This window comes from Callospermophilus lateralis, chromosome 3 (genome assembly GCF_048772815.1).
Source record: "Callospermophilus lateralis isolate mCalLat2 chromosome 3, mCalLat2.hap1, whole genome shotgun sequence".
Taxonomy (NCBI): domain Eukaryota; kingdom Metazoa; phylum Chordata; class Mammalia; order Rodentia; family Sciuridae; genus Callospermophilus; species Callospermophilus lateralis.
In genome coordinates, this window is record NC_135307.1 from 3185982 (window position 1) to 3202194 (window position 16213).

Here is a 16213-nt window from a genome sequence, read left to right on the forward strand (position 1 = left end):
CGCCACCACCCACCTGTGGCCCTCTTCTTGGGGGACTTGAGGCTGCGGCAGCGGGCGCCTGGGGAGGCGGCCCCACTCTCGCTGGTGGAGTCAGGGGCCGAGGAGGCGCTGCCCGTGGCCTCGCTGTCACGCATCATGCTCTCGTAGCCGCTGCTGCCACCGCTGTGGTAGAAGAGCGCGGTGCGGCCCATGGCGGGTGGGAGCTCCCCACTCAGCACGCTGCTGTTGTCACTGCCGTGGCCACTGCTATAGCGCTGGGGCCTGCGGGGCGCGGTCACCTTGCTGTAGGGCGAGGGCAGGGTGGGGCCCACAGGCGGCCGCTCCTCAGCCACATTCACGCCGCTGTCGTTACCGCTGTCCGAGTCGGCCGACCCCCATGAGGAGCCTCTGCCAGGAGCTCCACTGGCCGCCAACTCATGGACACGGCTGTGGGCAGCCCGGAGCGCCTGCTTGGTGCCCATGATGGTGCCACGGCCAGCCTTGGCCCCGAGGCCAGGCGCAGCCCGTGGAGCCATCCGGGGACCCATCACAGGGCCACCAGGGGTCCTGCCCACCGCAGGGGCCAGTGGCTTCACTGATGCTCCCAAGGCCCGAGACCCGCTGGCCACGAGGCTACGGCCCTTGGCCCCACCAGTGGGGGGCTTGGGGGCTCCCATTCCCTTAGCCGGGCTGCCCCGACAGGCAGGGACAGGCCCAGGCGTGGGGCTGGTGGGCGGGACGCCCAGCCTGGGCACAGCCCTGGGTGGCCGCCCGGGGGCCTCCCTGACCTTGCTGCTGCCGTGTGCCAGGCCCTCACTCCGCTCCAGGGATGCGTGGCCGGCGGAACGGTGCACTGCCTCCATCTTGGCAGCTCGAGCTTTCAGGCTGGATGTAGCCCTGGGAATGGAGTGGTCAACCCGGCCACTGGGCCTGGACTCTTCTTCCCCTCGGAAGACGGCAGCTGCCCCGGCCCGGGGCAGGCCCAGGGCCTGGGGAGGGGCCGACCCCCCGCAGTTCTGCTCTAGGCTGGACTTGCGCACAGGTGGGGTGGGGGGAACCGCCCCGCTGGGCCTGGGGAAGAAGCCCCCCTTGAGAGCCAAGCTCCTCTTGCTGCTGGGGGAGGCCTTCAGGCTGCCTGAGCAGATGGTCTCAGTCAGGGTGTCCCCATAGGACACGGCAGGTGTAGTCACACCCAGAGTGGTGGCACCTCTCCGCAACGGCGGGATCCGAGCCACAGCCTCAGGCCTGCGGCACCCCCTGGCTGCCACCTCGTACCCGTCCACCACCCTCTGGGCACCAGCCAGCACGGCTTGTGCCTCAGGCATCCGGGAGATGCCCAGGGTGGGGCTTGAGGCCCCAACGGCAGAGGCCAGCTGCAGCATGTCACCATCGTCAGCACGGAGCAGCCAGGGGTCCTCCAGTGGGCCTCCAGGGCCAGGTGGGCTCCGGCCGGGGCGGGTGCACCCTGCTCGGCTGGCCAAGGAGGTAGTCCTAGGCTTCCGGGGGAGGCTGGAGTGGATGGTCTGAGCTGTGGCCGCCCCCCATGGAGACGCGTCCCAGGGCTCCCTGACAGACTGAGCCAGGGCTGCTGCAGTAGCCTCCCGAGGGTGAGGACTGTGGGCTGGACCAGGACAGACGGGCCCACCACGCTCCGAGGACCTGCAGCTGCTCTCCTCTGGGACACTGCTCAGGGGAGAGGTGTCTGCAGGACCAGATCCTGCTGGGAAGTCGGGGCTGAAGGGGGGCCCTGGTGTAGGGCTGGAGCTATTGGCAGTGCACACGCTGACCTCACTAAGCCAGGAGCTGATGGACGGGCCAGAGCTGCTGCCTGCCCAGGCCGTGCCCTCCAGGGCTCCTGCAGAGCCACAGGGACCCTCAGGTGCCTGCGAAGTGTAGGCATCAAACTCATCGTTGACACTGCTGATGATGCTGACTGGCCGAGAACCCGAGGCCAGGGCCTGCAGAGAGCAGCCACTGCCAAAGCTGGCCAGGCTGGAGGGCCGTGTGGCCCCTGCCAGCCCCCCCAGGGGCAGCTCCTCCACCACTGTGAACACCAGCTCGTCCTCGCCGTTCAACTCCACGGGCTGCTGCAGGGTCACCGTGGTGGTCAGCAAGCCGCGATCCAGACAGCGGCTGCGAGTGGATGGGCAGGAGCAGGCCACGTCTGGGGAAGGAGGGGGCTGGCCCGCCTGCCCGCTCATGCCCACAGGGGGTGTCCGTACCATGCTGCTGGTGCCCCCTCCCCCAGGATCTGCAGGGGCTTCACAAGCTTCTGGCTGCTGAGGTGGCGGAGGGGCGGGGCTGGGCAGTGGCCTCCTGCCTCCATCCCCGGTGGCCAGGTCTGGGGCAGGTGGCTCAGGCCAAGTGCTGTTGTCCTTTCTCTGGTCACTCTGGGCACTAGCCCTGGGAGGCTCAGGGACGCTCCGGTGTGTATCTGGGCCAGGGCTGCCTCGAGGGGTGCTGGCAGCCATCGGAGGGCCCAGAGCCTTCCTGGGAGACGCAGCCTCAGGGGGCGAGAGCTTCTTGCTCCCTCGGGCAGGGCTGGCCTGAGCTCCACCAGGGCCACCTGGGGGTCCCCAGGGGCCCTCACTGCCATCGATGCACTCCAACCGCTCCTGCAGCTCTGCGAAGGTGCTGCAGCGGAAGTGGTCAGCGTCCCGAGGGCCCTCAGAGGGCCGGCGGCGGCTCAGGGCGGGGATGATGGGCACGAAGTCAGGCGGGCCCTCATTGTCGGTGAGCTCCCGGTCTGACAGCGCAGCCCCGCTGGGCCCCACGTAGATGACCGTGTCACAGGACTGCTCACTGCTGGATGAGTAGTCAGGGTCGCCAGGAAGGCCCGGCACTGGGCGGTCAGGGTCCAGGGCCACCGTGCGTGGATGGAAGGGCCTCAGGTGTGGGGGGCGGCGGGCCCGGCCCTCCTCGCAGGAACTCTCCCCACCTGAAGAGCTGGACGCGTACTGGGGGAAGGCAAGGCAGAGCCCATGAGCATGCCCCCTCCACCCCTCCTGGCCTCCCACCCCAGCCCTGGACCCTCTCTACAGCACAAGGCTGTGGTCCAGCTCCTGCCCCCGCCTGGACCTGCACTGGACTTAGGCGCACAACACAAGGTCTTCTGGGCTTCTCTCCCTCCCATGACAGACAGACGGAAATGCCACAGAATGGCCCCAGGATTCAGCTCAGTGCTGCCTCATCCCAGAATGCCCCAAAGGCCACACTCAGGTGCTGTGACTTGTGCCAAGAAGTCCCCTGATGGGGGTGCCCCAGTCCCATTTGCCCTGGGCTTGGTTGGTGCTGGGCCTGCTGCTGGGCCAGGCAACCCCACACCCCACGGGAGCAGCTCTGCCTCTGCCTAGTGCACCAGGGGCTTCAGGCTCAGCTGGCAGGGCTATGTGGATGCCACCCGTGGCCCCGGGACACTCAGACTAGCAAGGACAGGACCCTGCTGCTGCCACCCCAGGCCCCCGGAGGACACCGTAGCCTGGAGTTCCTCGGGTGGAAGGCGGACGGGATCAGAGCCCACCTTGGCCTTCTTTCTGCGCAGGCGGTGGATGCGGGCGGCCAGCTGCACGGTGCTGAGCGTCTCGGCGTGGTGGGCGGGCGCATCTGAGATGTGGGCGATCATTGTGGTCCGACAGCCAGCGGTGGCCAGGGACTCCCGCAGCAGCATGGTGAGGCTGTGGTCCCTGAGGGCCAAGAGGCTCAGAGGCCCAGCCTGGGAGCGCCTCGGGGTAGGAGGCTGGGCGGGGTGTGTGCTCCAGGCTGGAGCAGGGGCAGGCTCCCTCCAGGACCAGGGCGGTGCCCAGAGCCAGGTCTGCCTTGCACCCTGGACATAAATGTGGCCAGCTCCCAGGACCACCCCAGAGAGTGCCTGCCCAGGTGCCTAAACTCACCTGTAGGGCACGTGCTTGGCCCCATTGACCAGAGCCAAGATAACGCTGCCCAGGGCCGACAGGGACAGACACAGGGGTCCCCCCGTGGCCTCTCCACCCCTGCCAGGTGCCACCTCACAGCTGCCCAGGTCGATGAGGTGAAGACGGCTGCGGCCTCCAGACACTGAAAGTGCAGGGCGGAGCCTCAGGAGACGCCCTGGGCAGACGGCTCCTGGCACCCCCCACCCAGGCACCTACTTCCTCCCTGGCCGCACTTGTCCACGCGGTACTGGTAGACGTGCAGGGTGAAGAGCATGTGGGAGCTGCGCCGGGCATCCTCGCCACAGCCTGCCCGGCTGGTGCTGCGAGCGGCCAGTGCGGCGTCCAGGTAGAGGGCAGCCTTTTCTGCTGTGGGTGCCCGCAGCTCGCTCTGACTCTGGAGCTGGAGAAGGTAGAGGCCACCACACCTTTAGGAGCTCAGAGCCATGCAGCCCCAGCCCCTGCCCACCCTCTGACCGTGGAGGGACAGTGGCACAGGCGCACCTGTGACCCACATGTGGGGTCCTCTCGCAGGTACACGCCTGGAGACTGGGTGTCCTGGAGACTGCCAGAGGCCACCTCAGACAGCAGGTCGCGCAGGTTCTGGTCCCGGCCGCACACCTCCAGGGCCGAGACGCGGATGGAGAAGCGGGTGCCCGTCCTCTCCTTGCGCTCCTCCACCAGCCTGAAGAGCCAGGAGATGGCACAGGGCACCACGCCCAGGCTCTGGGGTGAGCTGTCCTTCCCGATCATGGTGTACGACTTGCCTGGGGGCCACGGGGCGTATGAGGGTCCAGCACGGCCACTCGGGCCTCAGACCCACGCAGACTTGGGACATGTCCCCTGGGCCCTGCCTAGGATACTCGGGTAATCAGGGGCTACTGAGACCCTGGGGCCTCTTGTCCATGGCAATCCCTCTGCCTCCCAGCTTGGGAAGCTCCGGCTTCCACCCCATGAGACCCCACCCACATGCCCACAGCGAAAGCCACCTTCCTCCACAACCCAGGCGCAGGGCCCAGGGATTGCAACAATGCAGATGGGGGACAGGGACAGGAAGCCTTTACCAAGACTCATGTGGCCAAAGGAAAAGATGCAGCCATCAGCCCCGCTGACCACAGACTGCAGCACATCGGCCACTGTCCCCGAGCACACTTCAGCCTAGGGATGGAGAGACCAGGCAAGTGTTCAGGCCTCTGTTCTGGGCACACGCAGGTGGTCAGCCCATGGGGCAGCTAAGCTGGCCGACGTGGCCAGGTGCACAGAGCTCTTGCAGGCACAGGAAGCGTGGGATGTTGGCGAAGAGCAGAGTACACGCAACACGTGCAGGACGCACTAGCCAGACAGAAGCGCTGTGGCTAGCATGGACACACACCCAGGACACCAGACGACGCAGACGCACAGCCACGCTGCCTTCAGGACCCTGGGGCATCAGGTGCCCCACGATAAGGGTGGAACAGCACCACTCAGAAAGCCTCCTAGGACGGTGGGCTCCCACGCGCCCAGCAGCACTCGGGAGATCCGGCCCGGGGAACAGGCAGGGCTGAGGGGTGAACCCAGGGACGGGGGCAGAGGCAGCTGAGGCAGGGAGCCAGCAGGCACTGCCACTGGCTCCACTGGGCCCACTTCCCCCTCACCCTCCTGGACACAGCACAGACCCCACCCGTTGTCCCCCAGGCCCCTGGGAGCTACGCCCCACTACCTGCTCCGAGTCCTGGGGGAAGATGGCATCAAAGGCAAACATCTTGGGGACAGCTGCAGTGCCAGCACGCCGGAGGCCCGCGCTGCCTGGGGGCCCGGCAGCTGGATCGTAGAGGGTCACTTGCTTTTTCCGGGGATCCACCTTCAGATAGGATGTGGACTCGGCCGAGCGCTGGACCCCCTGTGCTGGCCAGATGCGCAGCATGACTTTTACCTGGGGGGCGGATATAGAGCAGGCAGCTGAGCGCCGCCCCCCACCCAGCTGGCCGCTAATTACAGGGCAGGAGGAGCCGCGTGCGAGTCAGGACAGCGGACCAGGCCTCAGCATGGGCACCCGACACTGCAGGAATGCAGCCAGAGCGGATCCCATATGAGGTCAGCGGGGCAGGAAAAAAACGAAGCCCAGAGCAGGGTGTGCGAACAGGAACGGGGAAGGAACAGGAGCAGGGGTAGGGGGCCCCAGACACTCCAGGAGCAGAAAGGTGCTCAGACCCTGCCAAGCAGTGCACTCTGGGCGCAGGCACAGGGAGCACCCTGCTGCCCCCACAAGCCTCACCCCAGTGGCCCCGGCCCACGGCCTTCCAGGCCCTCATGACACCCCAGGGAGACAGAACAGCTGTGTTATGAACAAGCAAACACCTCAGGGGGCCGGGGCTTGGTGCTTCTGACCCCCGCCCAGAAAGCCACGCTCCCCAAACCCTATGTCCCTGCAGAACTGGGGTCAGCAGAAAGACAGTGGAGATCCCAATACATAACCCAGTCCCGTGTGGCTGGAGGAACAAGGCAGGGTGAGTGGGATGAGCGGGGCCTGAGTTCTGAGAGCCCTGCAGGTGACCAGTCAGCCTGGGCTTATGGCAGAACCAGTGGTGTCCCTCTAAAGCACCAAAGAGATCTCTGAATGTGCCCTGAGGCTGTGCCCCAGGCCCTCAGAGGAACCAGGGCTGGCCTGGGGCCCAGAGAGAAGCACTGTGTACCATCATGGGTGCAAGGGGGCCCCAGGGCGTGTGACCTGGCAGGCAGGCACTGTTCCCCCCAGGGCCACCCTGGGTCAGGGCTCCTTGAGCCAGGCACTGCTCTGCTTTCTGAAGGACACCACCGTCCACTCTCCGATGAAATCTCCGATTTCCCCATGTCAGTGTAAATCAAATTACCCGAGACTCATTTCAGAGCCAATATTTTTCACGGATTTAATTGTAAGTGGCAGATACATAACGCCAGTAAAATTGGTTTACCGCGGAAAGTGCGCACAGGCGCCATGCACCCCCTTGGGCATGCGGCACATTGATATGCAGAGCCTCCCCGAGTGGAGTGGGGTGTCCCACCCTCTGGGAGCTGCGAAGGAGCACTTGGCTATTGTGCTCATCAGAACCTGGGCTCCATCAAGCGAGAATCGATGCTTTTATTCCCAGATGACATGAACAAAACTACTTCATTTCCAGACGCTGCTGCAAAGCAGACGAAAAATGCGCACTTCCCAGTAATTTTTGGCAATTTTTTTTCAGCGTGAGCCCCTCACTGCTTCAAGAGCCAAATGGGTCTGGAGATTCAAGAAAATTCCTAGCAGGGAAGAGAGGTGGCAAAGCCCACTTGGGCTCACACCTCCTGCCGGCTGCCTCTGGAGCAGACACTTATCCCAGGTGGGAGGGGACAGGGCAGGGGCTGCACTGTCCAGCCTGCCCCCGCTGTCCCTGTCCCAGTGCCAGGCCATTGTCTGCCAGGAGAGACCCTGTCATTACCACGGGAAATGACAGTCTTCAGGAGGCAAGCACACCAAGCCTCTCCCCCACGTGCAGACATCACAAAGCCCTGAATGGCTGCGGCTGCCTGCCAGAGAAGAAAACCACATTTTGCATAAAAAAGGAGGCTCTGCAGCTCCCAGAGGTGGCCCAGGCAGGGAGGGGGTGCTGCACCTCGCAGAGGGGATGTCTTTTTAATACCACAACATGATGAATTATCTTAAGTAGCACATTAATGTCAGAAACTGAATGTAATCTAACTTCTTTCCTGTGACAGTATTAAATGCTTTTCAGGAGGCATTTCTGACGCTGTGACATTAGCACTAATAACACCAGGCGCGGGAGGAGTGCGGGGCACCGGGAGTAGCAGGAGCTGGGGGGCTGCAGGCCAGGGCTCCTGGTCTGGCGGAGGTGCTGAATGGTCCAGGGCTGCCTGGAGTCCCCTGGGCCTGGCCCTGGGGGGTGGAGGGAAACCTTGGGGCCTGAAATGACACAGTGACAGTAAGAACAGGGCAGCTCTGGCTGCTGAGCTCAGAAGGCAGCCCCTCACTTCTTCATGGCCTGCCTGAGGGAGCGTCCCCCCACACCCACCACTAGCTTTGTAACCTTGGGAAGGTGTCCTTCCATTCAGGGCCTCACTTTGGTCATCTTTAGGGTTCTATGAGAATTGAAGAAGAAGTGGCCACCACACCCACTGTGCCAAGCAGAAGCCCAGTGGGTACAGACAGGCTAAGTGACCAGGCCAGCCTGGGTCAGAGCCAAGAGCCAGTGCTGGGCTGGGAACCTGGTGCCACCTTCCATCCCGACTGCCCAGCTGTCCTCCAGGTCTGCATCCCACACGGCCAGGGCAGGGGCAAACCAGCATCCAGACTGCCTGCCCCTCATGGGACTGTCCCCAGGTGGAGATACTGGGGCACCCAAGTTAGCCAGGCTTGGACCCGTCCTCCCTCCTGGTCACAGGATGGGGCTGATTCCTCCTAAGGACACTGCTGGAAGACACAGCTCACATGCACAGCAGGGCCCAAAGACCCGGTAGGCACAAGCACGGGGTGGGAACACCCTCCTCCCATTTCTCACCCCCATGCCGTGCGTGAGGCAGGGACAGCCACTGCACCCCAGCACCTGTCCAGGGGAGCAGCAAGCCACCTCTCCAAGCAGCAGGCTGCCGCCCTTGCCCCTGAGCCCAGGGTAGCTCAGACAGAATCAACAGTTCTAGGTCATGAAATGTCCACTTCAGGGACCCAGAGAGCCAGGCCACCCAGCCAGCACATACGCCACAGGTGTGGTGACCTGGGACCAAGAGGGGACATTGATTTATTCAGATCCACGCAGCTGGTCAGCCCAGAGGTGGGGAGTTCGCCTGGTGACTGCAGGTGCCCGAGGCTCGTGTGCCCACTGACCGTTCCTGACCCTGAGCACAGGGCTGGCCAACCTAGTGTCCAGGCACCAGGTAAGCTTTGTGACGCCAATGGCAGCCTCACTGCCATCGACTCGCCTGGCAGGGGCGGGGCATCAATCCTGAACTCTATGCAGGGTCCTGGGCCATGAGGCTCCATAACCGTCCCCAGATATGGACACTCAGGAGGTCCCTTGTAGGGGGATGTGGTAAGGGAAGGACTCCTGGACCGAAGCGGGTCTGGCCCACGATGCTGTGACGGGCCAGCTGACGGAAGAGAGCTGCCTTCCAGAAGGGGCTGCGAGAGCAGGTGGGCCAGCCTGGGCCCTGGGGCTGGGGGCAGGGCCAGTGCAACACTCAGCTTCCTGTCCAGGCCCATCCCTGGGAAGCTGGAGCCCCTGGGAGCACAAAGCCTGCTGACGGCCTGAGCAGGGTGCCCGCCTATAGGGCCTGCCCCTTGGCTGGGCAGTGCTGAGCAGAAGCCAGGGCATCCGGGATGGATGACTGGGCTGCAGAGAAGGCAACAGGCCAGAGGAAAGCCCACGGACACACATCTGGCTTGGGGTCCCCCTGTGGCCCCACGCCTTGTGAGCCTGCCCCCCATCTGCTGTGCACCAAGCATCCGCCGTGCCCAGGCGAGCACACAGTCCCAGCTCAGATGCCCCTCAGGCTGAGGTGAGGTGCTTGTCTAGGCCCCTCGGGAGCAGCAACCCACAGGGCCCAGGGCCAGAGCTCTGGAGAGGGGCCAGGACCAGCCAGCCTGTCCCAATCAGAGCCCTTGCCTTCTCCAGGCCGCTGTGTCCCCACATGAAACAAGGGCCCCCAAATCAACTCCTCTCTCAGTGGCCATGGCTGGGATCTGCCTGGAGATGGTGACTTAGGAGAGGGCATCCCACCTCCCTCCCAGAATCCAGTGAGGACAAGGCAAAGAGGACCCCGGAGCAAGGGTCCCACAGTTCACGACCTGGCTGTCCAGCACATGCCCCCAGGGGCCCCCCGACACACAACCTCACACCACTTCCTGCAGCCCTGCCACAGGAAGTCTCCAAGCCTCCTGCTTCCTCCTGGGCGCTGCTCCTCAGGGCCCCAGCCTCCCCAACTGCACCCCTGCTGACCATCTTGCCCAAACTGGGAGAGTGAAGTGGGGCCCCTCCACCGCCTGCACCTTCCCAGACACCCCTGACCTCGGGGCTGGTCTACCTTTCCGAAGCTGCCAGGGTTATCCTTGGTCTTGGAGGCAGCCCTGAGAAGGCAGGGGGGCGCCGGGGGTGGCCACAGCTGCAGGACACCACTGAAGTCCGTGGGGTAGGTAGAGGTACCGCGGGCAGCAGGGGCAGGTGGAGGATGGTGCTTCTTGCGCTTGGAGGCCAGGCTGAGCTTCTGGGCAGCCCTGGGGAGGAGAAGCACCAGCAGCCATCTCTGTCACTATAGCACTGTGTCCACACACACATACGGCTACCTCGCCCTCAGACTCCACCCACCCTGCCAGGAGACTCCAAGGAAACGTGGCCAGAGTGTGGCTGCAGGGCCGGAGCGTCGCCTCTCCAGGTGGGACTGCTGGAGCCACAGCAGTGTCCCCTCCCTGGCAGCTATGCCCAGCACCAAGGCCAGGCGGGTGACCAGGGGTACAGGCAGACGCAGAACCACTCCTTGCTCTGTGTGGGGCCCTGAAAAGCACTGTCTTTGTCTCCAGTCCTGCAGCTGCTGTGGGAGACAGGCTGCAGGCCACCACCTGCAGGCAGCAGGACCTCAGTGCCTGCACCTGTAAGGTGGAATAACGTGACCCCTGGTAGCCCTCATGTGGTCCCTTCAAGGTGCCTGCATATACGAGGCAATCAGTTAATGGTGCTACCATGAGTACCATGCCTGGCCCTCCCCAGAGGAGACAGCCTCGGTCCTTTGTGGATACCATAGTCAGCGGGAGCAGCCCCTGGGCCCTCTGATGGGCGCCCACACCTGAGAGTCTGGCAACCACTGTTGTGGACTCCCAGGGTACCCAGCAGACACAAATCCAGGATGCACCCACACAGGACGGGCCCAGGCACCACAGGCCGGGCCTCAAGCAGACCCAGGGACACATCCCAGGTCAGTCTGCTGTGCCTGGTCTCACCAGTTCCTGAGGTGGGCTTCCTGGCAGCCCCCAGCCCTCCACCTTCCTGCTGTATACAGTCACTCCCCTGGGCACACCCACCCAGGGCCCACGTCCTGTGCCCAGCACCAGGTCTGCACAACCCACCCCATGTCCTCCAGCACAGGCAACCCAGGGTCATCTCCCACATGGAAGTGGGCACAGGTGGCCCTGGCTGAGCCCTTCCTGATCTTCCAGTAGAGAAGCCCCTGGTGAGGGGCAGGCCACTAGGAAGTGAGCAGGCTGCAGGCGGGAGCCAGGCAGCACCAGTGACGCTTACAGCTCCCCTCCCAGCCCTACCCCACAAAGCCCCCTCCCTGCCCAGCTCCCTGGGTCTATTCTGTCCGCCCAGGACCCAACACAGAAGGGCCCACACCTGGGGCCACTCAGCCTCCGCCCCACCTCCCACCGCGGGGAGCTCTGTGGGCGGCGTTCGAGAAACTCTCTCATCTTTAATAAGAGTTGTCTTTTAAGAGACCCCGGGGATGGCTTCCTCCTAGCGAGGTGTCACCACAGAAAAATAAAAGTAATCTACAACACACAGAGGAGTCCTCCACAGAGCCCCAGCAGGCACCGTGCGCGCCCAGGCGAAGCAGGGCAGGAGACAAGTTCCCACGCCAGGAGTCCTCGTCTTCGGAGACTTGAATTCCTCGGTCCTGAGCTGATGGCAGCGGTGGCACCTGCGTCCTGGGGATCCAGGCCTGTGTCTACTGCCCTCAGGCCTCACGCAGCCCCTGGAGCGCCTCACAGAGGCCTGAGCCCAGGCCCTCCACCTCTAACCACCTGCCAGCAGGCCTCTGTGCCCCCCCCCCCCCCCCCCGCCGCCTGCCCCGGAACCTCACAGCACACCTCCTGCAGAAGGAGCCCAGCCCTGTTGCCTAGCACAACGGTGCACCTGCTGCAGGGTGGGAAGCCAAGGCAGGGGACCCTAAAAGGCAGAGCCACATCCCACCCCTGGGGAGGCCAGCAGCAGGCAGCCTGTGCCATCCACTGAGGTCAGCAGTGTGAGCAGGCTTGAATTTCATCAGTCTGTTCCAGGGCTCTGCCGACCTCCTGCCACCGCAGCCCCTCCTGCCCTGGACCCACCCTTCCTCTGGGGTTACCTTACAGCTTCCTCAGGGGCCTCGTGGGAAGAAGCTGCAGTCTTGCCCCCGATTAAATGAGGCCAGGGCTCGGTGGATGCCAGAGAGGCCCAGGGGCAGGGTGAGGAGGGTCCCAGAGTACCTCTACATCTGCACCCGGTGCCTGTTCCCAGGATTCAAGGGCAGGGTGCGGGCTAGCCCTCCAGGGGGACGGCAGTGGCCAAGGCACACCACCCAGAACCACCTCCCCACCCTTGCTGGATTCTGCAGTCACTCTGCCCCCAGGCCCATCCCAGCTCCAACCCAGGCCCACACACACTGTGTCCCTAAGCCTGGAGGGGACTCAGAGGCCCAACTGCTCCCCATGGGAAGTCATGAGGGCTGGAGTAAAGTGGGGGCCATGGGCAAGACTGGCTTTGCTCGTCAGTCACATGGGCAGCCACAGACAGCTCTGTCCCGTGACCCTCCTGGGAGCCAGGGTCTGTGCAAACCTCGGGCCACCAGGAGCCCGCCATGCGCATGTCCAGGCCCTAGGCCATCTAGGCAGATCCTGGATGGTTATGGCCAGCGTCCCCACCCAGGGTCCCACCTAACTAGAGGGGCCCCTCCTCCCTCTGCCCCCGTCAGCCCCTCCCCACCACCCAGCCCTCAGGTGTCTGCTTTTACAGCTCAGCTCCTGGGCATGAGTCCAGCCTGGGCCAGGCAGGGCGGCCCCAAGACAGGCACTTTCCCCTTTGATGGATTCAGGCCAGGGATAGACTCCCAGATGTCCAGCACACACTGGCTACCATGCGTCAGCCCACGGAGACCTCCAGCCCTCCATGGCCCCGGCCTCAAGGGCACAAACCTGGTCCTGAGCAGCAGGGACAGAGACAGCACCACCCCGAGAAGCACGTCCCTGCACCAAGGGGGCCTGAACGGCCAACCCAGAGCTTCCGGGCAGCAGGAGGGTCTACAGGGCCACCGGGCGCCCTGACCCTGGCTGTGGAGAGCAGCCATGCCTCCCGAGCCTGCTGCAGCCAGCATCCTCCACACCACCTGGAGCCTCACCTGGGAGACACCTGTTCACAGAGCCCTCCTGCCCTGGCTTCCTGGCTAGAGCTCCTGTGAGCAGCGCCTCTGCCCAGAGCCCACCCTGGCCCTGCAGCTCTGCCGGGCAACCTGGACATCCAGGCAGATGCCAGGGGGCTCAGTGGGGGCTGCCCCTGGTGGCCCCCAGGTCCTGTTGAGTGCAGCACAATGTCCCTGTGCTGCAGGGAAGCACCCCGTCCCCTACCCAAGTCTGCCCAGGAGACGCCCCCAGGGGCTCTTCCCAAGACCAGATTCCAGGCCCCAGAGGGGCCCTCTTCCCACCACAGAAAGGGAGGAGGGCGGGCAGGTGGGCAGCACTCTGACAGGGCATCTCAGAGAGAGGAGATGCAGGCTGCTGGGTGGGGCACTCTCAGAAGGGAAGGGGAGCTCCAATGCAGGCCCGCAGAGCCCTGGGAGAAAAACCCAATTACCAGGGCCCTGCCCACACAAGTGGCCCTCACCACTGTCCCGGGGGGCCGGCTAAAGCCAGTGCCTTTCCACCCAGGCCGCAGCCCTGCCCACCCCTCACCCCTGCAGGCCCTGAGAAGGCCCCAGGCTCCAAGCCCCCTCAGCCCCCCAGAGATGAGCACACAGAGGAAGGGCAAAGCCTCGCCTGGGGGCTGCAGGACTGGGAGCCCTGACTCCCCCTGCCTCCGGCTCCCCTCTGCCCCACTTGGCAAATGCCCCTACCAGGCTCCTACTCAACCCTCCAGCCGCCTCCAGTGCCCAAGACCCACCAGCCACTTCCACAGAAAGACCGCCAACCCCATCCTAGAAGGTTCCCAGGGACAGGGCACGCTGAGGCCAGCTGCCCTCGGTCCAGCTGGGGTAGAGGTGGGAGCCCAGGACATGCCAGCAGGAGCCCAAGTCCCGTGGTCTCTTGATGACTCTGACAAGCCCTGTCCCCACCCCACAAAGCCAGCAAGCAAGCCAGAGAGCACCCCTGATCTCACCCCCTGGGTCAGGGTCTCACCAGGGTTCCCTGCCTGGACCATCACCTGGCAGGCCGCCCACCCCCAACCTGACCCAGGACCCACCACCTGCCGTGGGCCTTCAGGAAGAAGGGCCTTCACTGTGATTCAGGGCAGCTAATGGGCTGGAAGTAATGGCAGGCGGCAGGGCTCCCCCCTCGGGAAACCTGCCTCTGGTCCCCAGCCCAATGCGCTTGTTTCTTTGTTTCTATGGTAACTTCCCAAGGTCAGCCGCTGAGCAGGCAGGGAGCAGCGCCAGCCTTGGCGGAGACAAAAGGCACAGCGCCCGCTCTGCTGGGGCTCGGGGTGGCTAATGAGCCGGTGTGGGGGACGGACACCGCCCTGCACTCCTCAGTGACAAGACCCTTCCTCAAACACCAGGGGCCTCAGCGGCAGGGTGGCCCCAGGGGCGCGGAGGTGGTTTTTCTTTGCAGGAAATCTCCTTTCCATTCCCACCTAGGAACGGTCCCCCAGGAGCCCCAGGGCAGAGGCCCTGAAAATCAGGACAAGGCAGGGTGGGACAGGACCAGCTGCACTCTCCCAGGGCACTGCCCTGACCACTGCTGGCACACGCCTAAGCAGGCTGGGAAGGACCCCCCCGCCCCAGAGGGTCCAGCAGGGCCCTCTGCACCTGATTGGGGTGGCTGCTGAGGCCACATCCATCAGGAGGCAGACCCACACAGCCGCCAGCCTGTCCCTCAGCCCAGCACTACAATGCCCTAATCATATGCCCCGTCACTCCCCAATCAGGCCTGCAGCCCCCGGAACAGCACTGATAAGGCGTCCCCTCCCGCCTGCCTGGCGTGATTCATGGACAGGCTTATCAGCACCCGGGCGGGCTGCTAATGGGACACTGACCCGCAGCTGGGCTCGCCATTACCACTCATTACCGCGATTACATCCTGTGATCCACATCCCCCAGCCACGGGCCTGGGTCCGCCTTGGGGCTGAGGCGGGGGAGAAGACTCTGCTCCTGCATGCCAACCCCCACCTCCCCACCCTGAGCACCATGTTCCCTCTGCAGGAACCAGATCACCGCCATATCCCGGCTTCTGCTGGGCATTCCAGGGTCTGAGCCTGCAAACCACAGCCAGTCACTCCCAGAAACCCAGCTCTAGCCTGGGACAGAAAGCCAGGGCACCAGCGCTGGGCAGCCAGCTACACCTGCGTCCCCACCTCCACCCACTGGGTGAGCAGCTGGCAAGGCCCCGTTCTAAGAGGCCATCAGGGGCAGGGGCCCAGGTGCCCTCATCACCCTCCATAGGACTCTGGTGCACACTGCAGCCCAAACAGCCCCGGGAGGACTTACCTTATAAAGAAGGAGGCTGCAGCCGACGAGGGGCCTGTAGAGCCCCCTGCCGAGGCGCCTGGGGCTGGAGTGACCAGAGCCGATGTGCAGGCCCCCCCACGGCCCCACACCTTGGACACGCCATCAGGGCCCGCCATGGGGGGACCATCTCGGACCGTGTCTGCCACCGCCACAGCAGCCACCGCTGCCTCAGCCTGCAGGGAAGGAGAGTCCAGGTGAGGAGCAGAGGGGCAGCAGACACGCCCGCGGCCCAGGCACCAGGGGTGTGCCCAACCCCGGCACACCCCTGCCCTGACTCCTGGCCAAGAGGCTGGGAGACCGAGGCAGGGAGAAGGCCTGGCTCCCAAGGCAAGGCAGGAGGACCCTGGGCCAGCCACGGCGTGCACCTGGTCTGCCATGGCAGGGGCCCTGCAACCAGGGCCTGGTTCTAGAAATGCAGTGACCCCCGAGGTCAAGGCAGCTGGACAGGGCCCTGTACCCCTCTCACCTGGACCACATGCGGGTGCCCAGAGACACAATCAGACAAAAACCTCAGTAAGTATCTGGCACAAGCACTAACTGCCCACGTAGGAGGACGTGTTGTGCTTCCGCTGTCTGAAATACTACTCTGGCATTTCCAACTAATTAGCTAAAATAAATTCCAGAAAGGAGACAGCCCCATAATGAAGCTCAAATGTAATTAAATGCTCCCCAGGATGCACCCAGCGGACCCAGGACCAGCTTCCGCTTGTGATTCGCAGCATATCTGGAGCCCTAGACCCCAGGCAGCACTGGCTCTGGGGGGCAGGGGCTCACCTCTCCCCCGGGGGCAGCTGCTCCAGACCCTCCCAGCCTCCCAGCTCCACCGAGCGGAGTAAACCTGCCCGTGGCGTCCTCTGTCGGGCTGGCATAGGGCTGCAGTGCCCTGGCTGAGGACGCAGGTCTAGTCTGGAAGA

The 16213-nt window shown here is 64.4% G+C and overlaps 1 protein-coding gene across 1 annotated transcript in view; it reads right to left on the reverse strand.

The window, feature by feature from the left end:
* The window catches only part of Kif26a (kinesin family member 26A), a 34847-nt gene that overhangs the window by 1823 nt on the left and 16811 nt on the right, over positions 1 to 16213 (reverse strand). The window contains exons 4-12 of the mRNA XM_076849547.2: positions 15279 to 15472; positions 9918 to 10107; positions 5587 to 5799; positions 4952 to 5045; positions 4392 to 4654; positions 4107 to 4290; positions 3870 to 4032; positions 3500 to 3662; positions 14 to 2936 (exon numbers count right to left, since the gene is read on the reverse strand). Of these exons, the coding sequence (XP_076705662.2) occupies positions 14 to 2936; positions 3500 to 3662; positions 3870 to 4032; positions 4107 to 4290; positions 4392 to 4654; positions 4952 to 5045; positions 5587 to 5799; positions 9918 to 10107; positions 15279 to 15472 (4387 nt within the window). The remainder of the gene's footprint in view (positions 1 to 13; positions 2937 to 3499; positions 3663 to 3869; positions 4033 to 4106; positions 4291 to 4391; positions 4655 to 4951; positions 5046 to 5586; positions 5800 to 9917; positions 10108 to 15278; positions 15473 to 16213) is intronic.